Source organism: Musca domestica, unplaced genomic scaffold (genome assembly GCF_030504385.1).
Source record: "Musca domestica strain aabys unplaced genomic scaffold, Musca_domestica.polishedcontigs.V.1.1 61, whole genome shotgun sequence".
Lineage (NCBI taxonomy): Eukaryota > Metazoa > Arthropoda > Insecta > Diptera > Muscidae > Musca > Musca domestica.
Window position 1 is genome coordinate 3145512 of NW_026712367.1, and position 26938 is coordinate 3172449.

At 33.4% G+C, this 26938-nt stretch overlaps 1 protein-coding gene across 1 annotated transcript in view; it reads left to right on the top strand.

The window, feature by feature from the left end:
* LOC101900176 (F-box/LRR-repeat protein 16) overlaps positions 1 to 26938 on the top strand; it is a 142776-nt gene that overhangs the window by 21704 nt on the left and 94134 nt on the right. The window contains exon 2 of the mRNA XM_059129454.1: positions 1633 to 3975. Coding sequence (XP_058985437.1) covers positions 2581 to 3975 — 1395 coding nt within the window. The 5' untranslated portion in view covers positions 1633 to 2580. The remainder of the gene's footprint in view (positions 1 to 1632; positions 3976 to 26938) is intronic.

Consider the following 26938-nt stretch of genomic DNA (forward strand, 5'->3'; position numbering starts at 1 on the left):
CTATAGAAAAGTTGTTCGATAACAACTTTTTCTATGGAAAAGTTGTTCGATAACAACTTTTTCTATAGAAAAGTTGTTCGATAACAACTTTTTCTGTAAAAAAGTTGTTCGATAACAACTTTTTCTATAGAAAAGTTGTTCGATAACAACTTTTTCTATAGAAAAGTTGTTCGATAGCAACTATTTCTATAGAAAAGTTGTTCGATAACAACGTTTTCTATAGAAAAGTTGTTCGATAACAACGTTTTCTATAGAAAAGTTGTTCGATAACAACTTTTTCTATAGAAAATAACCATTTCTTCCAAAAGAAAAAGTATCAATAATATAATTTTCCATTAGAAAATAAATCGATGACAATATTTTAGTGTTATATACTTATCGATAGCACATTTTTTTAATGATAATATCGTTTATTATTATAAAATCTAATAGGTAACATATTTTTGTTAAGAAAATTTTTCGATAACAGTGTTTTTATAAAAAAAAGGACCTCTAACAAAATTTTCATTAGAAAAGTTTATCGATAACACAGTTTACTATTAAAAAATAAGCCATTACAAGTAATTCCAAAAAATTATGTTATAGATAATAGTATTTCCCTCTGAAAAAATGCATCGATAACAATATATTTCTGCCATATATTTATCGATAACACAAATGTTCATCGAAAAAAAATGTTTTTGTTATTGAAATGGATCGCTACAAGAAATTCTTCATCATTTCCGTTTGAAAAATACATTGATTGTAATATTTTCCTATTAAATATTTATCGATAACATAATTCTATATCGCCAAATTTGCCGATAATCATTATATCCAAAAAAGAGTTTTTAGATAATTATATTTCCTATTGAGAAACTCATCGATAACAATAAATATTTTATTGTAGATTGACCATTTTTCATCGGAAACATATTTTCGCAAAAAAAAAAATTATAGATTAAAAGTTTTTCCAGAAAATATTGTTTATCGATGATTTCCGATTGACAAATGCATCGATAATAATATTTTCTTGTTACATATATAGCGATAACATATTTTTTGTTATCGAAAAACGTTTTGATAACTGAATTTGCTATAGAAGTTCTGATCGCTATTTATCGATATAAACTATTTTCAAAAATAAATCTTCTTTTAAAACCGTCCCACAAATATGTTTTCTATGAAATTTGTAATCGATAGGAAGAAACATTTTTTTCGATAACAAATTTTCCTTTAAATAAATGTGTTTGATAACAAGTATTTATCGTTAAAACCCAAATCAGTGAGAATTTTCAATTAAAATGGAGAGAAAAGTTTCCGCAAAAATATGGCCCCTTTCTAAAAATAACAGTTCATTAAAAAGTTTCCCCCTCTCTCCATCTTTCTCTTCCTCTCGCAACAGAAATTGAGAAAACAAAATTAACAACCCAACACCGAGAAGCCAGTCAATTTAACAATGAAAAGTTTTGGCTACGTGGCGAAAAGTTTCAATGGGAAAAAAATACAAAAAACAATTTTTTTTTTGACTTACCTTCAATGTTTGATATCGGCGTTGTTGTTGGTTTGTTTCTCAACAACAATAACAACAACATAAAAGTTAATTATAAAACTAATGAATATTTTTTTTTGTTGTTTTCATCTCTTTTCAAGGTCAATGAAAATAAAAAAACGTCAACCGGACACCAACAACAAAGGAGCAAAACCCCAAAACAACAACAACAACCAAAAAAAAAAGGGTTAAAGGCTGTCAAAGTTTTTGGTTTTTGTTTTAATAAAAAAAGAAGAACAACAAAAATGAAATTGGAAGTCTAGTAAAGTTAGCTAAAAGCGAAAAATTTTTGATAATTTAAAAAAAGGAGAAAAAGAAAAAAGCAAAATAAAGGCTCTTATAAAATAACGGCTTTAAAGAGCATTGGAATTTAAAGAGAAACATTTGTGAGAGAGAAAAAGAGTAATTGTAACCAACTCCATTTGGGATCTTTGTTTGAAAGAGTTAAAGAGAAACGGCCGTTATTTTTCCATAGTGGAATCACGGCATTGCTGTTATTGGGAAGAGAGAGTCCTTGTCTGAGGCAAAGAGAAAGAGAGACAGAGTGGAATATAAATAGCCCAATTGAAGAGAAATTCCATTTTACGTTTGAAAAACAATTGATTGCTGAACAAGAGAGAAGCTGGTCTTTTCTTGGAGGTATAAAAAAATTGGGAGAGAGCAAAAAAGAGAATAAGAGAGAGCAGCTATAGCATTGGACTCGGAAGACCTTTAATAGAAAATTAACAAAGAATTAATTCAAAGCTCCCCAAATTAAACGGAAAAAAGGCAGTTTTGGAATTTGAAAAAAAAAATTAATTTTGTTTGGAAATCCTACCGCCCCTCTTTGGCGATTTTGAAGACTTTGTAAAAGTCTCTCTCATTTGAAATCGATAAAAAAATCTCAAAAAGTCCTCTATGATTTTTCCAGCTCAAGCATCCTCTTAACACTCTCTCAAAACTAACTTCCCCTTCGCCCTCCCCCAAAATTCTCGATTCTTGTCTTGTTTTTCGCCAGGAGCGCGCCACGCCAAAATACCGGCTACAAAGTGAATTTATTCCAGCATACCATGTCCTCAATATCGGCGCAAGGCGTGGTCGAACGTGCCTCCGCTGAACTATCCAAGCGTATCAATGGCCTCGGCTTGCGTTCGAAACACCATCATGGCAATAGTGGCAGCTCAACAACGACAACAACATCGTCAGCAGCGGCAACAAACAACAGTAATACAACAACTAGCGGCGGAGGCAATCAGTCGGCGAATAATTCCTCTCCCAACTCTGGCAGTTCTTCGTCCTCATCCTCGTCGTCTTCGTCCTCCTCTTCGACCAGCTCCTCCTCCAACTCCTCGTCGGGCAGTGGCAAGACCTCGGTAATGGAACGCGTAACGAATGCCCTGTGCGGTGGCAATTCAAATGCCAACTCCAATTCGAATGCGAACAATTCCAGTCAAAACAATTCCCATGGTCAGAACACAACAACAGTGGCGTCAGCAAGCAGCAACCTGGTGACACCTGACAAACCCAGCAGGGCGGGCACCATAACAACCAACACCCAGCAACAGACCCATCACAGCCTGCAGCATCACATGACAACGACAACAACAGCCACCAGCGTCAACAGTTACCAGCTGCTGCAGCAGCAGTCCCACAAAACCCCTCCAGCCTCCACCCAGCATCAGCATCAGCACCAGCAGTATTTAAGTTCACAGATCGCCAACTCCACGCTAATCAACTCGAATCTCATGAATCCGGCCGGTCCACCACCCACGGTGGTCGCAAACATTCCACTGGGGGCGCCACCCACGCCCACAGTCAATTCCATTGCCAAGCAGATGAACATCACCATACCCGGCACTCCGGGCACCCCTGCACCCCAGTTCACCACCATGGGCATGGCGGCGGCCCAAAAGTCCCAGTCTCTCACACCCCTGCAAATGCGCAAACAGCTACCCAATCCCCATCTGCATCATCCCTATGCCTCGGCAGGCGTGGGCGGCGGTGGAACAGTGGCGGCCACCCAACTGGCCGCTGCCGTAACCCAGTCCGCCCTCATTCTACCCAAACAACCCCCGCCCATAACAAGCATCGACTCCCTGATGCAGGACGAGCGTTTCCTCAACAAATTCTTTCTCTACTTCAATTCCTATGAGCGGCGAATCCTGGCTCAAGTCTGCATGAAATGGCGTGATGTGCTCTATCGCAGTCCGAGATTTTGGTCTGGCCTATTGCCGACACTGCAGTGTCGTGAGCTGAGACAAATGAATGCCACCGATCGGGTGAAACTCTTCAATTCGTTGATACGTCGCGGATTCCATGCCCTGGCCCTGGTCGGGGCCAATGACGACGATGCCTACGATGTGGTGCATTCGTTTACGCTGGCCTCGAAGCACATACACTCGTTGTCGTTAAGATGTTCCTCAATATCGGATCGTGGCCTGGAGGCATTGCTAGATCATTTACAGGTGAGTAGGAGCAAAAATTAGGAATTAAATAAAATATTTTCAAATTAAAAACAAAATCGATAACAATCGATAATAAATCGATAAATGCCTTTTTTAATAAAAAATAGATCAAAACGACATCGATAATAAATTTCCTCTGGAGAACTTTATCGATTTGCAATAAATTTTATTTCGATAACAATCGATAAATTTTATTTTCGTGAGCAAATAAGTGAAGTATATCTTTTTCATGACAATTGGATCGATAAGAATTTTGTTAACAAATTTTCCTTGGAAAATTTATCAATTTGCAATGAAAACTACTTTCGATAACAATCGATAACATAGTTGACGATTATTATTCATAAAAATAGGTCGATAAGTATTTCTTAAATGAAAAATTTAACGACTAGAACTTTGATGAACAATTTTATGGGGAAAAATTATCGATTTGCGATAAAAACAAATTTCGATAACAATCAATAACACATTTAACACTTATTTTTCACGAAAAAATGCGTCGCTAAAATTTTTTTTAATAAAAAGTGTATCAATTATTTCTTTGAAGACAAATTTTCCTTGGAAATTTTATCGATGTGCGATGAAAACAAATTTCGATAACAATCGATAACATATTTGACACTTATTTTTCACAAAAAATAGCTAAATGTGTAACGACTTGAACTTTGTTAAGGGGGAAAATTACCGATTTCCGATAAAAACAAATTTCGTTAATAATCGATAACACATTTGACACTTGTTTTTCACCAAAAATAAGTCGATAAGTATTTCTTTTAATAAAAAGTGTATCAATTATATCTTTGATGACAAATTTTCAATGGAAAAATTTGTCGATTTTCGATAAAAACAAATTTCGATAACAAACGATAACACATTGAACACTTATTTTTCACCAAAAATAAGTCGATAACTATTTTATTAATAAAAGTGTATCGATTATGTCTTTGATGACAAATTTTCAATGGAAAATTTATCGATGTGCGATAAAAACAAACTTCGATAACAATCGATAACACATTTAATTTTAGTATTTAGTATTAGTATTTATTTAATAAAAAGTTTATCAATGAGATCTTTGATGACAAATTTTTAATGGAAAATTTATCGATTTGCGATGAAAACTACTTTCGATAACAATCGATAATACATTTTTCACGAAAAAATAGGTCGCTAAAAATTTTTTTTAATAAAAATGGTATCAATTATTTCTTTAATGCCAAATTTTCAATGGAAATTTTATCGAATTGCGATAAAAACAAATTTCGATAACAATCGATAACACATTTAACACTTTTTGATGAAAAAAAAGTTTTTTTTTAAATAAAAAGTGTATCAATTATTTTTTGGATGACAAATTTTCAATGGAAAATTTATCGAATTGCGATAAAACAAAATTTCGATAACAATCGATAACACATTTAACACTTATTTTTCACGTAAAAATGGGTCGCAAAATATTTTTTTTAATAAAAAGTGTATCAATTATATATTTGATGGCAAATTTTCTGTCGAAAAATCTATCGATTTTCGATAAAAAAATCGATAACAATCGATAACATTTTTTCATAGAGGAAAGAAGGGCGAAATACTTTTTTTTTAATAAAATGAAGAACGGTTTGCAAATTATCTCTTAAACAATTTATAGATTTTTCGATAAAAGCAAATTTTGATAACAATCGATAACATTTTTTGATTGGGAGGAAAGAGGTCGAACAACATGTTTTAATAAAAAGTAAAACGATAAAATTTTTAAGAACAAATTTTCGTTTGAAATGTTTATTGATGTGCGATTGAAATAATTTCGATAAAAATCGATAACATATTTTCAAATGGGAAATAAGGTCGGAAAATATGTTCTAAATAAATATTGGTTTTGATAACGAATATTCTTTGGAAAATTTATCGATTTGCGCAAGAAACAAAATTTCGATAACAATCGATAACACATTTAACACTTATTTTTCATGAAAAAATGGGTCGCAAGATATTTTTTTGTAATAAAAAGTGTATCAATTATATCTTTGATGGCAAATTTTCTGTGGAAAAATTTATCGATTTTCGATAAAAACAAATTTCGATAACAATCGATAACATTTTTTCATAGAGAAAGGTAGGGCGAAATATTTTTTTAATAAAATTAAGAACGGTTTGCAAATTATCTTTGGAAAAGTTAATCTATTTTCGATGAAAATAAATTTTGATAACAATCGATAACAAATTTTTATTGGGAAAATAGGTCGAAAACATTTTTTAATAAAAAGTAAATGGATAAAAACTTGAGGAATACATTTTTGTTGGAAATGTTTATTGTTCTGCGATTAAAATTAATTTCGATAAAAATCGATAACATCTTTTCATAGGGGACATAAGATCGGAAAAAAAATTCTTAATATAAAATGGTTTTGATAACGAAATTTTCTTTAGAAAATTTATCGATTTGCGATAGAAACAAATTTCGATAACATTCGATAACACACTTAACACTAATTTTTCATTTTTCAAAATAGGTCGAAAAGTAATTTTTTAATAAAATGTGGATAGACAATATATTTGATAATGAATTTTCTTCAGAAAATTATCGATTTTCAATGGAAACTAATTTCGATAACAATCGATAACAGTTTTTTTCCGTTCCTCCGTCTGTGGACATCACTCTAGCTTCCGAACGAAAAGAAGTAGGTTGATAAAATTTTACTCAAATGTATATTATGTCTGCAGGACTTTTGGTATTGAAAATGGGCCATGTAGGTCCACACGTTTTGGTATAGCCCTCATATAACGGTACCTCCCAATATTCGGTATTTTGATGATTTTAGCTACATTATTCATCGGAATTGTTTCAAATTTGGTATTTGAAGTTCGTAATGGATACTATACCCTATGACAGAAAATTGTCTCTGCAGGTCCATGTCTTCGTATAGTCCGCATATAATGGTACCTCCCGATATTCGGTATTTTGAGGATTTTAGCTACATTATTTACCGGAATTGTTTCAAATTTGGTATTTAAGGTTCGAAATAGATACTGCAGCCTTTGACAGAAAATTGTCTGTGCAGGTCCACGTCTTCGTATAGCCCCAATATAAGAGTACCTCCCTATATTCGGTATTTTTGATGATTTTAGCGACACATTTCACCGGAATTGTTTCAAATTTGGTATTTGAAGTTCGTAATGGATATTACCCCATAGTTCCTTTTGATGATCTGCATAGAATTACATTCTGAGTCGATTTATGCATGTCCGTCCGTCCGTCTTTCCATGTATTTTTGTAAACAAAGTACAGTTCGCATTTATTGCCCTATCCAGATGAAATTTTGCACAAATCATTTGTTTGACCCAAGGGCGAACCCTATTGAAATTGGAGATAATCGGTCAAAATTTAGATATAGCTCCCATATATAACTTCGTCCGATTTACCTTTTATTGTGCACCAAACGTGTAATATCAGCCCGAATAGTATGGAATTTCGTACATACAACCAACCTGAAAATAAGTATGCCAAATTTGATCGAAATCGGTTCAGATATAGCTATAGCTCCCATATATACTGTTCATCCGATTTGTTATATTTGCCCTCCGCAGCCGTAATATGCACTCTGTAACAACAATATTTGGGGAAATGTATCAAATATAGCTCAGAAATACCTTTGCTAAATTTTATCGAGATCGGTTCAGATTTGGACATAGCTTCCATATATAACTTCGTCCGATTTACCTTTTATTGTGCACAAAACGTGTAATATCAGCCCGAATAGTATGAAATTTTGCACATACAACCAAAATAGGCCTAAAAATAAGTATGCCAAATTTGATCGAAATCGGTTCAGATATAGCTATAGCTCCCATATATAATGTTCATCCGATTTGTCGTATTTGTTATCCACAGCCGTAATATGCACTCCATGACAACGATATTCAGGGAAATACATCAAATACAGCTCAGAAATACATTTGCCAAATTTTATCGAGATCGGTTCAGATTTGGACATAGCTCCCATATATAAGTTCGTCCGATTTACCTTTTATTGTGCACCAAACGCCTAATATTTGTCCAAATGGCATGGAATTTGGCACTTACGACCGAATTGAGTCTAGAAGCTAGTATGTCAAATTTGGTGAAGATCGGTTCAGATATAGCTATAGCTCCCATATATAACTTCGTCCGATTTGCCTTTCATTTTGCACCAAACGTGTAATATCAGCCAGAATAGTATGGAATTTTGCACATACAACCAAATTAGGCCTGAAAATAAGTATGCCAAATTTGATCGAAATCGGTTCAGATATAGCTATAGCTCCCATATATAATGTTCATCCGATTTGTTGTATTTGTTACCCACAGCCGTAATATGCACTCCGTAACAACGATATTCAGGGAAAATATATCAAATACAGCTCAGAAATACCTTTGCTAAATTTTATCGAGATCGGTTCAGATTTGGATATAGCTCCCATATATAACTTCGTCCGATTTACCTTTTATTGTGCACCAAACGTCTAATATTTGCCCAAATTGGATGGATTTTGGCACTTACGACCGAATTGAGTCTAGAAGCCAGTATGTCAAATTTGGTGAAGATCGGTTCAAATATAGCTATAGCTCCCATATATATTATTCATCCGATTTGTTATTTTTGTCCTTCGCAGCCGTAATATGCACTCTGTAACAACAATATTTGGGGGAAATATATCAAATGCAGCTCAGAAATACCTTTGCTAAATTTTATCGAGATCGGTTCAGATTTGGATATAGTTCCCATATATAACTTCGTCCGATTTACCTTTTATTGTACACCAAACTTCTAATATTTGTCCAAATGGGATGGAATTTTCCACATACAACCAAATTAGGCCTGAAAATAAGTATGCCAAATTTGATCGAAATCGGTTCAGATATAGCTATGCTCCTATATATACTGTTCATCCGATTTGTTATTTTTGTTCTCCGCAGCCATAATATGCACTCCATGACAACGGTATTCAGGGAAATATATCAAATGCAGCTCATAAATACATTTGCTAAATTTTATCGAGATCGGTTCAGATTTGGGCATAGCTCCCATATATAACTTCGTCCGATTTACCTTTTATTGTGCACCAAACGTCTAATATTTGTCCAAATGGGATGGAATTTTGCACATACAACCAAATTAGGCCTGAAAATAAATATGCCAAATTTGATCGAAATCGGTTCAGATATAGCTATAACTCCCATATATATTATTCATCCGATTTGTTACTTTTTGTCCTCCGCAGCCGTAATATGCACTCGGTAACAACAATATTTAAGGAAATACATCAAATACAGCTTAGAAATATCTTTGCCAAATTTTATCGAGATCGGTTCAGATTTGGATATAGCTCCCATATATAACTTCGTCCGATTTACCTTTTATTGTGCACCAAACCTTTAATATTTGTCCAAATGGTATGGAATTTGGCACATACAACCCAATTAGGCCTGAAAATAAGTATGCCAAATTTGATCGAAATCGGTTCAGATATAGCTATAGCTCCCATTATATATCGTTCATCCGATTTGTTATTTTTGTCCTCCGCAGCCGTAATATGCACTTTGTAACAACAATACTTCGGGAAATATATCAAATACAGCTCAGAAATATCTTTGCCAAATTTTATCGAAATCGGTTCAGATTTGGTTATAGCTCCCATATATAACTTCGTCCGATCTACCATTTATTGTGCACCAAACGTCTAATATTTGCCCAAATGCGATGAAATTTGGCACATACAACCAAATTAGACCTGGAATTAAGTACGTCAAATTTGGTGAAGATCGGTTCAGATATAGCTATAGCTCCCACATATATTGTTCATCCGATTTGTTACTTTTTGTCCTCCGCAGCCGTAATATGCACTCGGTAACAACAATATTTGGGGAAATATATCAAATGCAGCTCAGAAATACATTTGCTAAATTTTATCGAAATCGGTTCAGATTTGGCTATAGCTCCCATATATTACTTCGTCCGATCTACCATTTATTGTGCACCAAACGTCTAATATTTGTCCAAATGGTATGGAATTTGGCGCTTAGGACCGAATTGAGTCTAGAAGCTGGTATGTCAAATTTGGTGAAGATCGGTTCAGATATAGCTATAGCTCCCGTATATATTATTGATCCGATTTGTTATTTTTGTCCTTCGCAGTCGTAATATGCACTCTGTAACAACAATATTTGGGGAAATATATCAAATACAGCTCAGCAATACATTTGCTAAATTTTATCGAGATCGGTTCAGATTTGGATATAGCTCCCATATATAACTTCGTCCGATTTATCTTTTATTGTGCACCAAACGTTTAATATTTGTCCAAATTGGATGGAATTTGGCACTTATGACCAAATTGAGTCTAGAAGCTTGTATGTCAAATTTGGTGAAGATCGGTTCAGATATAGCTATAGCCCCCATATATAATGTTCATCCGATTTGTTATTTTTGTCCTACGCAGCCGTTATATGCACTCCATAACAACGATATTCAGAGAAATATATCAAATACAGCTCAGAAATATCTTTGGCAAATGTTATTGAGATCGGTTCTGATTTAGCAAAGTGCTGTTGGATATCATAAAGTCGGTCCCGCCCGGCTTTAAGACTTTCTTTACTGGTTTTCTATAGAAAACCCGATGTATATATTTTTTATAAGTTATGTTGAATATTTTTTTGTCGATAACACTTGATGTTTAGAAATTGTTCATATTTTTCATAGCTATTTTGAAAAGGTCAAAACCATTATTCCCACGGTATTTGCATAAGTTAATGTCATTATTTATTTTATTTCCATATTTTAATTTCGTTTATCCGTGTTGAAAACCATTTATCCGCAGTGTTTGGATAAGAGAGAAAAAAACAACAATCATTATCCGCCGCAACACCACTTCAATTTGTTGCTTTCAAAAAAAAAAAAAAAAAAAACGCTTTAATTGTGTTTGCCTAAAAGCATGCTTTAATTTTTCTAATGACCAATATTTATTGGCAATACTGATTTGAATCTCTCCCCTCCCTTCCCCCTCTCATTCCATTTCCACATGACAGTTACACAACAAATGACAACCAGGCAAACATGTCGTGGGATCATTGTTTAATTTGACATTGACTTATTGACAGTGGCAAAGCAATGGCAAACACACAGGGGCTCTGCTGCCATCCATCATCAACGCCATTGTCATCATCATTATAAACAACAACAACAACAAGGAAAACAGTAATTCTAACAACAACAACAAATGCAAATATCTAAATAAAGCCATGGCATCCTTTTTTGTTCTAAATATTCATTTCCAAGCAAAGCCAGTAGTGCTACACACACACACACACCAATTGATGGGAGGGAGAGAGCAAACGGCATTGTGTGGTGGAGACAAGAGAGAGAGAAAGGCAGAGAGGCAGAGCATGCATTGCATTCCAATATGGCAAAAATTTGTGCCTTTGACAAATTTGTTTGATTGAGTGTAACTGGGCCATGGAATGTGTTGTGTCATGTCGTACGTGTGTGTGAGTGTGTGTGTGTGACTTCGTTTAATTTGCATCCCTGGCTCGTTTCGTGCCACACACAAAGTCAAGTGATAGTGAACGCATGTTTGTATTCTTTGCGTTAAACAAAAATTGAAAAGTTGTAATTTTTTTTGAAAATTATTGCTATTGTTGTTGTTGTAGTTGTCATGACAAATGTTGACATTTAAAATGTCATGTGAAACTTCCATTGTTGATGTTGATGAATGAAAGCGAATTTCTCATAAATTCAGGGTGCGATGAAAAAACTCCAACCAACTTTAGACTGCTGTCATTTCTAAGCCACTCATCCGACAGCTGTGAAAATTTATCCAGTGACAGCTCATGATGTTGTTTACAAGCGTTCGAAAGCATTTTGCTGAGAATTTTCCAGAAAAAAAAATTATTCGCAATGGAATTCAAGCGGGATGGTGTGATTTTTTTATATTTCCCTGGAAAACCACAAGTGGTTATCGTTAGAGGACTCCAGCATTTAAATGTGAATAAATCTTTTGTGTCTCGTACCGACGCCATCGCTCGTTGCGTGATACTTGGTAGCGTAGCTGGACGACGTCCAAGAAGTGGACGGAGGAAAACAACAGCTACATCAGCAGAAGTGGTTCGAAAGCGAATAAATGATCGAAAGCCGCCTCGCAGTGGCCGATGGATTGAATGAGCTTAACATATCGCAATATTCGGCAAATTCGGCAAATATTGAAAAATGAGCCGCTCGGCAAATTCGGCAAATATTGAAAAATGAGCTTCTCGGGGTCAGGCCCTTGAAAACACCGGGCAGGCGTCACGCCTTCATCTTCATTAATTCGTGTCCAATACGAATTGAGACGCCTACACCATTCGGAACGTAATTGCGCTTAAACTACCCTGGTTTGTCTAGGCAGCAGATGTTCTTCGGCTGCAATGGATGGGGGGTGGACTCCGAGGACGGCATTCATATTGTGGTACTATGTTGTGGATTAAATCCGTGCTGATGGTTGGCAACTGGATAGCTTCCTGTAATGCTGGGGAGGAGTAAAGCCACAAGAGTCTTAGAACCTAGCGACAACGGCGAAATCGGCCTGTACGATTCGCCTTTACTGGCATCCTTGACTGGCTTCAGTAGCGGGACCACCCGGCCCATTTTCCAGGCTTCGGGCACTATACGAGTGGCTAGCGACAGGTTGAGAACTTTCGTTAGGTACTCAACTCCCGGAATATGAAGGTGTTTCAGCTTGGGATGATACTGGAAGGGTAGCCCGACGTCAAGGAAGTGGACGGAAGATAACGGCAACATCAGCAGAAATGGTTCGAAAAGTAAAGAAGCGACTTGATCGAAACCCGCATGGCAGTGGCCGAAAAATGGCTCGTCAAAAAAAAAAAAGAAAGAAAAAATGAGCTCCTCGGTGTAAAGCCGTTGAAATTCCAAAAAGCGCAAAAACTTACACCGGAAAGAAAATAGACTCAAAAGCGCCAAAGAGTTGCTTTGCTTGGCGGAAAGTGGTGGACTGCCGAATTTGGTTTTCTCCCATGAGAAAATATTCGTTGTCCAGCAGTTGACATGATCGCGTTTACTTGACAAAGAGGTCAGCTGAAAATGTGCATCTTCGATTGGCCAACAGAACTCAAGCGCCGGCCATTGTTGTTATTGTTGTAGCAGTAGTACATGCAAGTGTTTGCGTTCTGCTAATCTGGTTCCTAAATATAGGGAGGTACCATGGAGTGGACCGTGGACCTGCATAGACAATTTCCTGGCATAGGCTGTAGTATTCATTACGAACTTCAAATAAAATTTTTGAAATAATTTCGGTAAATAATTTCGCTAAAACCATCAAAATTCCGAATATAGGGAGGTACCTTTATATGTGAGCTATACGAAGACGTGCACCTACACAGACAATTTTCTGTCATAGGCTGTAGTATCCGTTTCGAACTTCAATTAAAAATTTGAAACAATTCCGGTGAATAATGTCGCTAAAATCATTAAAATACCGAAAATTGGGAGGTACCGTTGTATGGCGGCTATACGAAGACGTGGACTTGCACTGACGATTTTCTGTCAAAGGCTGTAGTACTCATTACGAACTTCAAATACCAAATTTGAAACAATTCCGGTGAATAATGTCGCTAAAATCATCAAAATACTGAATATCGGGAGGTAGCGTTATATGGGGGCTATAAGAAGACGTGGACCTGCACAGACAATTTTCTGTCATAGGCTGTAGTATCCATTACGAACATCAAATACCAAATTTGAAACATTTCCGGTGAATAATCTCGCTAAAATCATCCAAATACCGAATATCGAGAGGGGAGGTTATATGGGGGCTATATGAAGACGTGGGCCCGCACAGACAATTTTCTTTCATAGGCTGTAGTATCCATTACGAGCTTCAAATACTAAATTTGAAACAATTCCGGTGAATAATGTCGCTGAAATCATCAAAATTCCGAATATAGGGAGGTACCGTTATATTGGGGCTATGCGAAGACGTGGACCTGCACAGACGATTTTCTGTCATAGGCTGTAGTATCCATTACGAATCTCAGATACCAAATTTGAAACAATTCCTGTTAATAATGTCGTATATATCACCAAAATACCGAATATCGGGAGGGAGGTACCATTATATGGGGGAAGGTACCCTCCATACTATGGTGGAGGATATAAAAATGTAAAAATTATGGCGTTTGACTTTGTTGCAGTTTTTTTCTGTCTCACCCTGTAAATGAATGTGTGCTGAGAATGTTGTAATGCTAGAAGATGGCTGTGCTGATGATGACATCGGTGTTGCCTGCCCTCAAATAAGATATTGTAAAATTAAAGCATACTTCTAGGCAGCAGCTCATTGTAAATTAAAACCTTTTGTCTGGCTTACTGAGAGAGAAAGAGACTAAGAAGATATTCAAAATGTGTCCTTGAAACACATATCGTAATCAAAATATTTCCCAAAAATCCAATTTCATTGGAAACATTTTCTAAAGCATACTTTTAGGCCCAGAACATCAAAGCAAAGATTTTGCAGCATTTTAACAAAATTCCCAGAACATTATTAAAATTTTGCAAGAATTTGTGTTAGACGCCAGACAATCAAAATATTAAAGATGAATATCTTGAATTCCGGGAACTGGAAAGCAATACAAATTGCCAAGGCTACAAGTGTTTTAAAGCGGAATTTGTTTGCACTGAAAGTTTTGGAAATGTTTCATCAAAATCTGGGAATTTTTTGGTTGGCCTGGATGCTGATTGGGAAACACAAAATGGGATTTAAGAAATAATTTTAGATAAAATGGGATTTAATTTGAAAACTTTTAAATACCAAAGGTTATATATCCTCCACCCTAGTATGGAGAATATATATGGTTTGTCATTCCGATTGTCTAGCTTCCAAACGAAATGAAGTAGGTTGATGAAATTTTACTTAAATGTATATTATGTCTGTAAGACTTTTGGTATTGAAAATGGGCCATGTAGGTCCACGCCTATATAGCCCCCATATAGCGGTACATCCCGATATTCGGTATTTTGATGATTTTATGGACATTATTCACCGGAATCGTTTCAAATTTGGTATTTGAAGTTCGCAATGAAGACTTCAGCCTAAGACCGAAAATTGCCTGTGGAGGTCCACGTCTTCGCATAGGCCCCATATAACAGTACCTCCCTATATTCGGTATTTTGATGATTTAAGCGCCGTAATTAACCGGAATTGTTTCAAATTTGGTATTTAAAGTTCGCAATCGATACTACTGCCTATGACAGAAAATTGTCTGTACAGGTTCACGTCTTCGTATAGCCCCCATATAACGCTACCTCCCTATTTTCGGTATTTTGGTGATTTCAGCGTCATTGTTCACCGGAATTGTTTCAAATTTGGTATTTGAAGTTCGCAATGGATACCACAGCCTATGACAGAAAATTGTCTGTGCATGTCCACGTCTTCGTATAGCCCCCATACAACGGTACCTTCCGATATTCGATATTTTGATGATTTAAGTGACTTTATTCACCGGAATTGTTTCAAATTTGGTATTTGAAGTTCGTAATAGATACTACAGCCTAAGGCAGAAAATTGTCTGTGCAAGTCCACGTCTTCGTATAGCCCCCACATTACTGCACCTCCCGATATTCGGTATTTTGATGATTTCAGCGACATTATTCACAGGAATTGTTTCAAATTTGGTATTTGAACTTCGTAATAGATACTACAGCCTAAGACAGAAAAGTGTCCGGGCAGGTCTACTTCTTCGTATAGGCCACATATAACAACACCTCCCGATATTTGGTATTTTGATGATTTCAGCGACATTATTCACCAGGCTTGTTTCAGATTTTGTATTTGAAGTTCGTAATGGATACTACAGCCGTGGACAGAAAATTGTTTGTGCAGGTCCACGTCTTCGTATAGCCCCCATGTAACGGTACATCCCGATATTCGGTATTTTAACTATTTTAGCGACATTGTTCACCGGAATTGTTTTAAATTTGGTATTTGAAGTTCGTAATGGATACTACAGCCTATGACAGAAAATTGCCCAAGCAGATCCACGTCTTCGTATAGCCCCCATGTAGCGGTAGCTCCCGATATTCGGTATTTTGATGATTTTAGCGACATTGTTTACCGGAATTACTTCAAATTTGGTATTTGAAGTTCGTAATAGATACTACAACCTATGACAGAAAATTGTCTGTGCAGGGTCACGTCTTCGTACAGCCCCCATATAACGCTACCCCCCTATTTTCGGTATTTTTGTGATTTCATCGACATTACTCACCGGAATTGTTTCAAATTTGGTATTTGAAGTTCGTAATAGATACTACAGTCTTGGACAGAAAATTGTCTGTGCAGACCTACATCTTCGTATAGACCCCATATAGCGGTACCTCCCGATATTCGGTATTTTAATGATTTTAGCGACATTGTTTACCGGAATTGTTTCAAATTTGGTATTTGAAGTTCGCAATGGATACTTCAGCCTTGGACAGAAAATTGTCTTTGCAGGTCCACGCCTTCGTATAGCCCCCATACAACGGTACCTCTCGATACTCGATATTTTTATGATTTTAACGACATTATTCACCGAAAATATTACAAATTTGGTATTTGAAGTTCACAATGGATACTACAGCCTTGGACAGAAAATTGTCTGGGCAGGTTCACGTCTTCGTATATCCCCCATATAATGGTACCTCCCGATATTCGCTACCTTGATGATTTTAGCTACATTATTCACCGGAATTGTTTTAAATTTGGTATTTGAAGTTCGTTATGGATACTATAGCCTTGGACAGAAAATTGTCTGTGCAGGTCCACGTCTTCGTATAGCTCCCATATAAGAGTACCTCACGATATTCGGTATTTTAAAGATTTTAGCGACATTATTCAACGGAATTGTTTCAAATTTGGTATTTGAAGTTCATAATGGATACAACAGCCTTGGACGGAAAATTGTCTGTAGAGGTCCACGTCTTCGTATAGCCCCCATATAACGCTACCTCCCTATTTTTGGTATTTTGCTGATTTTAGCTATATTATTCACCGGAATAGTTTCAAATTTGGTATTTGAAGTTCGCAATGGATACTACAGCCTATGACAGAAGATTGTCTGTGCAGGTTAACGTCTTCGTGTAGTCTCCATATAACGCTACCTCCCTATATTCGATATTTTGATGGTTTTCGCTACATTATTCACCGGAATTGTTTCAAATTACGTATTTAGAGTCCGTAATGGGTACTACAGCCTATGACAGAAAATTGTCTTGGTAAAATTGTATCTCCCTATATTCGATATATAAGATTTTAATAGAATTTTTAACGGATTTTATTTTTTATTTATTTTTTTTTTTTGAAATTTGCCAAATTCGTTCCAAATGGTGGAGGGTATTCAAAGTTCGGCGCGGCCGAACTTACAGCCTTTTTACTTGTCTGTTGTTATCAAAAATATCGATAAATTTAATTAGTAATTCCGTGTGTGATTCATTTCCTGTCTCTCTTCCTCTCCACTATCTAAATGGAGAAAAAGTAAAGCATACTTCTTGGCGCCATCGCTCATTGCGTGTAATTTCCTGTATTTTTTTACTGTGAAAAATATCACATCGATTACCTCTTTTCTTCTTCCTTTCCTCTCTCTCTTCCCCTGCTCTCTCCTTCTCTCTGCCAAAATGAGTCATCCGACGCACAGCACCACAGTCTCTTGTGTGTTTTATTTGTTTGTTGAGCTCGTTTTATGCCGACATAAAAATTTGTTTGTTTAAAATTGTGCGGGCGTTTCCATTGTCTGTGGTCAGAACCATTGATTTGTGGGCCCCTCTATCCCTCTTCACCTCTGGGGCTGGTGTGTTGGTCTACCACGATGATGATGTGTTGAAAGTGTGCCATAATTTGCCATTTAGACGAAAAAAAAAATACAATTTATACAAAAAATATTTAATTATACCAAAATAGATGGATGAGATGGATAACATGCCATCTCGGTGAGATTGGGTCTCCTCGCCGAGTGTCTGCTGTTGTTGGTCAATTCACAAGTAGCCAATTGGGGGCGGGCGGCGATTTGGAAATAGTCCGAATCTAGAGATGTGGGGGCGATTAGATGACATGTTTGAAAATGTATAAAAATATTTTGTGTATTCAGGTGGGAATGTTGATGACAAACGAATGAGGGAGTGGTGTGATAAGTTTGGGGAATTTTGAAAAATAAAATATTTTTTAGAGTAAAAAATTATTTTTTCAATTTATCATTAAGACGTGGATTTTTTAAAAAATATTTTTTAGGGTTAACATCAAGGCGTGGATTTTTTAAAAAATGTTTTTTAGAATTACGATCAAAAATGGACTTTTTAAAAAAATGTTTTTTAGAATTACGATCAAACATGGATTTTTTAAAAAAATATTTTTTTGAGCTACCATCAAGGCGTGGATTTTTTAAAAATGATTTTTTCAAGTTACCATCAAGGCGTGGATTTTTTAAAAATGATTTTTTCAAGTTACCATCAAGGCGTGGATTTTTTAAAAAATATTTTTTAGAGTTACCATAAAGGCGGGGATTTTTAAAAAAAATTTTTTAGAGTTACCATCAAGGCGTGGATTTTTTAAAAAATATTTTTTAGAGATACCATCAAGGCGTGGATTTTTTAAAATTTTTTTTTAGAGTTACCATCAAGGCGTGGATTTTTTAAAAAATATTTTTTAGAGTTACCATCAAGGCGTGGATTTTTAAATTTTTTTTTTTAGAGTTACCATCAAGGCGTGGACTTTTTAAATTTTTTTTTAGAGTTACCATCAAGGCGTGGATTTTTTAAATTTTTTTTTAGAGTTACCATCAAGTCGGGGATTTTTTAAAATTTTTTTTAGAGTTACCATCAAGGCGTGGATTTTTTAAAATATTTTTCAGAGTTACCATCAAGGCGTGGATTTTTTAAAAAATTATTTTTTGAGTTACCATTAAACGTGGATTTTTTAAAAAATATTTTTTAGAGTTACCATAAAGGCGTGAATTTTTCAAAAAAATATTTTTTAGAGTTACCATCAAGTCGTGGATTTTTTAAAATTTTTTTTAGAGTTACCATCAAGGCGTGGATTTTTTAAAATATTTTTTACAGTTACCATCAAGGCGTGGATTTTTTTAAAAAATATTTTTTTTGAGTTAACAACAAGGCGAGGATTTTTTTAAAAAATATTTTTTTTGAGTTAACAACAAGGCGTGGATTTTTTAAAAAAATATTTTTTTGAGTTAACAACAAGGCGTGGATTTTTTAAAAAATATTTTTTAGAGTTACCATAAAGGCGTGAATTTTTCAAAAAAATATTTTTTAGAGTTACCATCAAGTCGTGGATTTTTTAAAATTTTTTTTAGAGTTACCATCAAGGCGTGGATTTTTTAAAATATTTTTTACAGTTACCATCAAGGCGTGGATTTTTTTAAAAAATATTTTTTTTGAGTTAACAACAAGGCGAGGATTTTTTTAAAAAATATTTTTTTTTGAGTTAACAACAAGGCGTGGATTTTTTAAAAAAATATTTTTTTGAGTTAACAACAAGGCGTGGATTTTTTAAAAAATATTTTTTAGAGTTACCATCAAGGCATGGACTTTTTAAAAAATATTTTTTAGAGTTACCATCAGGTCTTGGATTTTTTAAAAAATATTTTTTAGAGTTAACAACAAGGCATGGATTTTTTAAAAATATATTTTTTAGAGTTACCATCAGGTCTTGGATTTTTTAAAAAATATTTCCTAGAGTTACCAACAAGGCATAGATTTTTTAAAAAATATTTTTTAGAATTAACATCAAGGCGTGGATTTTTTAAAAAATATTTTTTAGAGTTAACATCAAGGCGTGGATTTTTTAAAAAATATTTTTTAGAGTTAAAAAATATTTTTTAGAGTTACCATCAAGGCGTGGATTTTTTAAAAAATATTTTTTAGAGTTACCATCAAGGCGTGGATTTTTTAAAAAATATTTTTTAGAGTTACCATCAAGGCGTGGATTTTTTAAAAAATATTTTTTAGAGTTACCATCAAGGCGTGGATTTTTTAAAAAATATTTTTAGAGTTACCATCAAGGCGTGGATTTTTTAAAAAATATTTTTTAGAGTTACCATCAAGGCGTGGATTTTTTAAAAATATTTTTTAGAGTTACCATCAAGGCGTGGATTTTTTTAAAAAATATTTTTTAGAGTTACCATCAAGGCGTGGAAATTTTAAAAAATATTTTTTAAAGTTACCATCAAGGCGTGGATTTTTTAAAAAATATTTTTTAGAATTACCAGCAAGGCGTGGATTTTTTAAAAAATATTTTTTAGAATTACCATCAAGGCGTGGATTTTTTAAAAAATATTTTTTAGAATTACCAGCAAGGCGTGGATTTTTTAAAAAATATTTTTTAGAATTACCATCAAGGCGTGGATTTTTTAAAAAATATTTTTTAGTGTCACCATAAAGGCGTGGATTTTTTAAAAAATATTTTTCAGTGTCACCATAAAGGCGTGGATTTTTTAAAAAATATTTTTCAGTGTTACCATAAAGGCGTGGATTTTTTAAAAAATATTTTTCAGTGTTACCATAAAGGCGTGGATTTTTTAAAAAATATTTTTCAGTGTTACCATAAAGGCGTGGATTTTTTAAAAAATATTTTTCAGTGTTACCATCAAGGCGTGGATTTTTTAAAAAATATTTTTCAGTGTTACCATAAAGGCGTGGATTTTTTAAAAAATATTTTTCAGTGTTACCATAAAGGCGTGGATTTTTTAAAAAATATTTTTCAGTGTTACCATAAAGGCGTGGATTTTTTAAAAAATATTTTTCAGTGTTACCATAAAGGCGTGGATTTTTTAAAAAATATTTTTCAGTGTTACCATAAAGGCGTGGATTTTTTAAAAAATATTTTTCAGTGTTACCATAAAGGCGTGGATTTTTAAAAAATATTTTTCAGTGTTACCATAAAGGCGTGGATTTTTTAAAAAATATTTTTCAGTGTTACCATAAAGGCGTGGATTTTTTAAAAAATATTTTTCAGTGTTACCATAAAGGCGTGGATTTTTTAAAAAATATATATTTGGAATAGAATTTTTCCAAATTTTTTTATTTACCCTCGTTCTTTTGTCTGTGTTTCTTTGCCATTTTTTCCCTGTTGTTCACACTACTGCGAAAGGTGTGAAAAATATTTTGAAAACAGAAAAAAACAAACAATATCTCTATGAGAAACATGTGTCATTCTGAAAAGCTATTCAACTTAGAAAGATGACGAACCATTGGGGGGAGGGGGTCTTATCTTTTCCGATTCAATTTAATTAAATTGAGTGGAAATTTTCTAAAGCAAGGCGGCTTCTTTCAAATAAAAATATATTCTGATATATTGTAGATTATTATTTCAAAATTAAATTATAAAATATTTAGCATTTCAAAGACCATAGAAAGGATGCAGGTGAAATTAAATTTATTTTCGTCACTTTAATAATGCAGCTGAGGAGGGGTTGAACGAAAAACAAATGTTTTAGGCCATTTTCAGTTTCACAAAATTCCAAAAAGAGAAAAAAAACACTCAAGTCATTCAAACCCGCCCCCTGACAATGTAAAGACAGACAGCTCTCATCCACAAAAAAAGGCACGCACTCGAACACACACACAAGAGAGAGAAATGAAAAATAGATGAATGACAGGCAGCATGATATGAATATGACAGACAATGGGACCGACAGCCATTTCATGTTCGACAAGGAGAACAAAAATTAGATTATAAAATTTCCACTGACAAATCGACACTGACGAAACGCCAGGCGGCAATCATTTTTAATTTAATTTTGCGCCCCCAAAAGATATGCTTTAATTTTCTAGATGATTACAAAAGTCATCGGGATTTTTAAATGGAATTTTATTTGGCCTTAGGTTAGGCTTTGATTATCTTTGAGTTAATTAGAAGCGGAGCAATTTGAAAATGTCTGCACAAACAAACAGTGATTTAATTACTTAAGACGCCTCAGAGGTATGCTTTAATTTTGAGCAAAATAAATAATACATAATTAAATCAGAGGAAACAGATTTTTGTAAACTTTTTAGGAGTTACTACCAAAGCGTGAATTTTTAAAAAATATTTTTTTCTAATTACCATCAAGGGTTAATTTTTAAAAAAATATGTTTGTAAGTTGTCGCCGGGGCGTGGATTTTTTAAAAATGTTTTTCCAATTTATCACCGAAGCGTGGATTTAAAAAAAAAAAAATATTTTTTAGAGATACCATCAAGGCGTGGATTTTTTAAAAAATATTTTTTTGAGTTACCTTCAAGGCGTGGATTTTTTAACAAAATACTTTTTCAAGTTACCGCCATAGCGTGGATTTTTTAAAAAATATTTTTTTTTCAAATTAATATCGAGGCGTGGATTTTTTAAAAAATATTTTTTTGAGTTACCTTCAAGGCGTGGATTCTTTTTTAAATATATTTTAGAGCTACCATCAAGGCGTGGATTTTTTAAAGATATTTTTTAGAGATACCATCAGGGCGTGGATTCTTTTTTAAATATATTTTAGAGTTACCATCAAGGCGTGGATTTTTTAAAAATATTTTTTAGAGATACCATCAGGGCGTGGATTCTTTTTTAAATATATTTTAGAGTTACCATCAAGGCGTGGATTTTTTAAAAATATTTTTTAGAGATACCATCAGGGCGTGGATTTTTTGAAAGATATTTTTTAGATATACCATCAGGGCGTGGATTTTTTTAAAATATTTTTTAGAGATACCATCAAGGCGTGGATTTTTTAAAAAAATATTTTTTAGAGATACCATCAGGGCGTGGATTTTTTGAAAGATATTTTTTAGATATACCATCAGGGCGTGGATTTTTTTAAAATATTTTTTAGAGATACCATCAAGGCGTGGATTTTTTAAAAAAATATTTTTTAGAGATACGATCAAGGCGTGGATTTTTAAAAAAAATATTTTTTAGAGATACGATCAAGGCGTGGATTTTTAAAAAAAATATTTTTTAGAGATACCATCAGGCATGGATTTTTTAAAAATATTTTTTTCAAGTTATCACAGAGGCGTGGATTTTTTAAAAAAATATTTTTTAGAGATACCATCAGGCATGGATTTTTTAAAAATATTTTTTTCAAGTTATCACAGAGGCGTGGATTTTTTAAAAAAATATTTTTTAGAGATACCATCAGGCATGGATTTTTTAAAAATATTTTTTTCAAGTTATCACAGAGGCGTGGATTTTTTAAAAAAATATTTTTTAGAGATACCATCAGGCATGGATTTTTTAAAAATATTTTTTTCAAGTTATCACAGAGGCGTGGATTTTTTAAAAATATTTTTTTCAAGTTATCACAGAGGCGTGGATTTTTTAAAAATAATTTTACGAGCTATCACCGAGGCATGCATTTTTTAAAATAATATTTTTTTCAAGTTATCACTGAGGTGTGGATTTTTAAAAATATTTTTTTCAAGTTATCACACTAATGCGTGGACTTTTTAAAAAATATTTTTTTAAGTTAACATCAAGGTGTGGATTTTTTAAAAATATTTTTTTCAACTTGCCATCAAGTCGTGGATTTTTTAAAAATATTTTTTCAAGTTAACATCAAGGTTTGGATTTTTTTAAAATATTTCTTTCAACTTGCCATCAAGGCGTGTTTTTTTGAAAAATATTTTTTTGAATTACCATCAAACGAGGATTTTTTAAAAATATTTTTCCAAGATACCATTGAGACGTGGATTTTTTAAAAAATATTTTTTCAAATTTTTACCGTGTCGTGGCTTTTTTTAAAAATATTTATTCAATTTAGCAGTAAGGCGCGGATTTTTTTAAAAATATTTTTTCAAATTTTTACCGTGTCGTGGCTTTTTTTAAAAATATTTATTCAAGTTAGCAGTAAGGCGTGGATTTTTTTAAAAAATATTGTTTCAAATTTTTACCGTGTCGTGGCTTTTTTAAAAAATATTTATTCAAGTTACCAGTAAGGCGTGGATTTTTTTAAAAATATTTTTTCAAATTTTTACCGTGTCGTGGCTTTTTTTAAAAGTATTTATTCAAGTTAGCAGTAAGGCGTGAATTTTTTTAAAAAATAATGTTTCAAAATTTTACCGTGTCGTGGCTTTTTTAAATAATATTTATTCAAGTTACCAGTAAGGCGTGGATTTTTTTAAGAAATAATGTTTCAAAATTTTACCGTGTCGTGGCTTTTTTAAAAAATATTTATTCAAGTTACCAGTAAGGCGTGGATTTTTTAAAAATATTTTTTTTAGTTACCATCAAGGCGTGGATTTTTTAAAAAATATTTTGTTTGAGTTACCATCAAGACAAGGGTTTTTTTAAAAATATTATTTTGAGATACCATCAATTCGTGGACTCTTTAAAAAATATTTTTTAGAGTTCCCATCAAGGCTCGCATTTTTTAAAAATTATTTTTCTTTTGGTTTGTCTTCAATGCATGGGTGCATTGGGCCCTATGATTACTGTCCGTACGTATACGTCATGGGTGTCTTCTTTAATAATTTTCAACATTATTTCCCCTTCCCCTCCATTTTTTTTCCCATAAAATCTTTACATCAAACAATTTTCCGTACCAATTCCATCTATCATTGTATTAGTCGAGTGTACTTTCACTTCATGTCGTCTATACACACTTGTATGTGTGAGTGTGTGTGTGTGCCATCATATGCGTGCTTTTGACATCTCGATAACAAGCCGAACGATTTGTTTGCTGGCTGGCTGACTGGCAGTCTCTCGAGTAAATAGTTTGCTTTCTTCCCATTTCTCATGTCATTCATCTTATTTATGTTGGTGTTGTTGTTCTTGTTGTTGGCATAGTTCTCATTTGTTCTAGTTTCACGCTCGTGTCTTACTTTCACTGTTCACATGCCATCTTAAAGATAATATTGCGATAATTCTAATATTCGCTTCAAAATTGAAGTGCTGCACAATGGGGTACTTTGTGGGGAATATGGAGGTAGGAAATCAATTTCTTTTCATTGGCTGAAATTCAAAAAAAAAAAAAAAAAAAAAACAGTTATGGGTAAATATGTTGTATACGTAATGGAAGCAGTTATACACACCCCTGTACCAAAGGAAAATATTTTTTTTTATAATTTTAAGGTATAACAGAACGAAAAATGTAGGTGTGGATTATTTTTTAAAATATTTTTTTCGTGTTACCATGAAGGCGTGAATTTTTAAAAAAAATACCTTTAAGGCCTGGATTTAAAAAAAAAAAAAAAAATTGAAATACCATCAAGGCCTGAATTTTTTAAAAAATATTTTTTCAAATTATTATTAAGGCGTGGATTTTTTAAAAAATATTTTTTCAAATTATTATTAAGGCGTGGATTTTTTAAAAAATATTTTTTCAAATTATTATTAAGGCGTGGATTTTTTAAAAAATATTTTTTCAAATTATTATTAAGGCGTGGATTTTTTAAAAAATATTTTTTCAAATTATTATTAAGGCGTGGATTTTTTAAAAAAATATTTTTTCAAATTATTATTAAGGCGTGGATTTTTTAAAAAATATTTTATTCAAATTATTATTAAGGCGTGGATTTTTTAAAAAATATTTTTTCAAATTATTATTAAGGCGTGGATTTTTAAAAATATTTTTTCAAATTATTATTAAGGCGTGGATTTTTTAAAAAATATTTTTTCAAATTATTATTAAGGCGTGGATTTTTTAAAAAATATTTTTTTAAAATTATTATTAAGGCGTGGATTTTTTAAAAAATATTTTTTCAAATTATTATTAAGGCGTGGATTTTTTAAAAAATATTTTTTTTAAATTATTATTAAGGCGTGGATTTTTTAAAAAATATTTTTTTCAAATTATTATTAAGGCGTGGATTTTTTAAAAAATTTTTTTTTTAAATTATTATTAAGGCGTGGATTTTTTAAAAAATATTTTTTTTAAATTATTATTAAGGCGTGGATTTTTTAAAAAATATTTTTTTTCAAATTATTATTAAGGCGTGGATTTTTTAAAAAATATTTTTTTTAAATTATTATTAAGGCGTGGATTTTTTAAAAAATATTTTTTTTAAATTATTATTAAGGCGTGGATTTTTTAAAAAATATGTTTTCGAAATACCTTTAAGGCTATTATAACTAAATTCTACACTAAATACCTTTAGGATTAGCTAGCTTGAAAATAGAGGTCTCTAAAGTCAACTACTCTGCAGTAGAGGCGTCTGTGGCCACCTAAGCTATATTAGTGCCATCTATCGCCAAATGTTCAACAACAAAGGTCTAATATTTCAGCTACTCTTCGATAGAGGTCTCTAACTTAACTACTTTATAGCAGTGGTCTCTATGACCAGTTTCCATTCACTAAAATTCCCTTAAGACCAATTATTATATTGGAGTTGCCTCTAGGGCTGGCTACCTTCAAAATAGAGGTCTATAAAATCAACTATTCGTAGAGGCGTCTGAGGCCAACTACTCGATACTAGTGCCATCTATCGCCAACTGTTTAAGAGTAAAGGCCTCCTAGGACACCTAGTCGATTGAAGATGTCTTCTGGAAGAGAAAAGTGGGAAGTTATGCCAAGACTTCGATGAGAATGAGCTGAATGAGCTGAGAATTGCTCAACAATAAAGGTCAATAGGCCAGCTACTCTTCAGTAGATGTCTCTATCTTAGTTACTCCACAGAAGTGCTTCAAAGCTACAGTAGTGACCACCTTCCCTACATTTATGCCATCTATCATCAGCTGTTCAACAGTAAAGGCCTCCAGGTCAGCTAGTGGATTATAGATGGCTTCTAGTAAAAAATATCCCCCTATTCTGTTCTAGAAGACATCTACCAAGGGCAAGTCTTTCACAACTGAGGTCTATAGTGATAACTACTCTGCGGTAGAGGTCTCTAAGCCAGCTACTCTACAGTATCAACCTCTATGACCAGTTTCCCTACATTAATGCCCCTCTAAGGCCAGCTAGTCTGCACTAGATGCCTCTAAGTCTAGCTT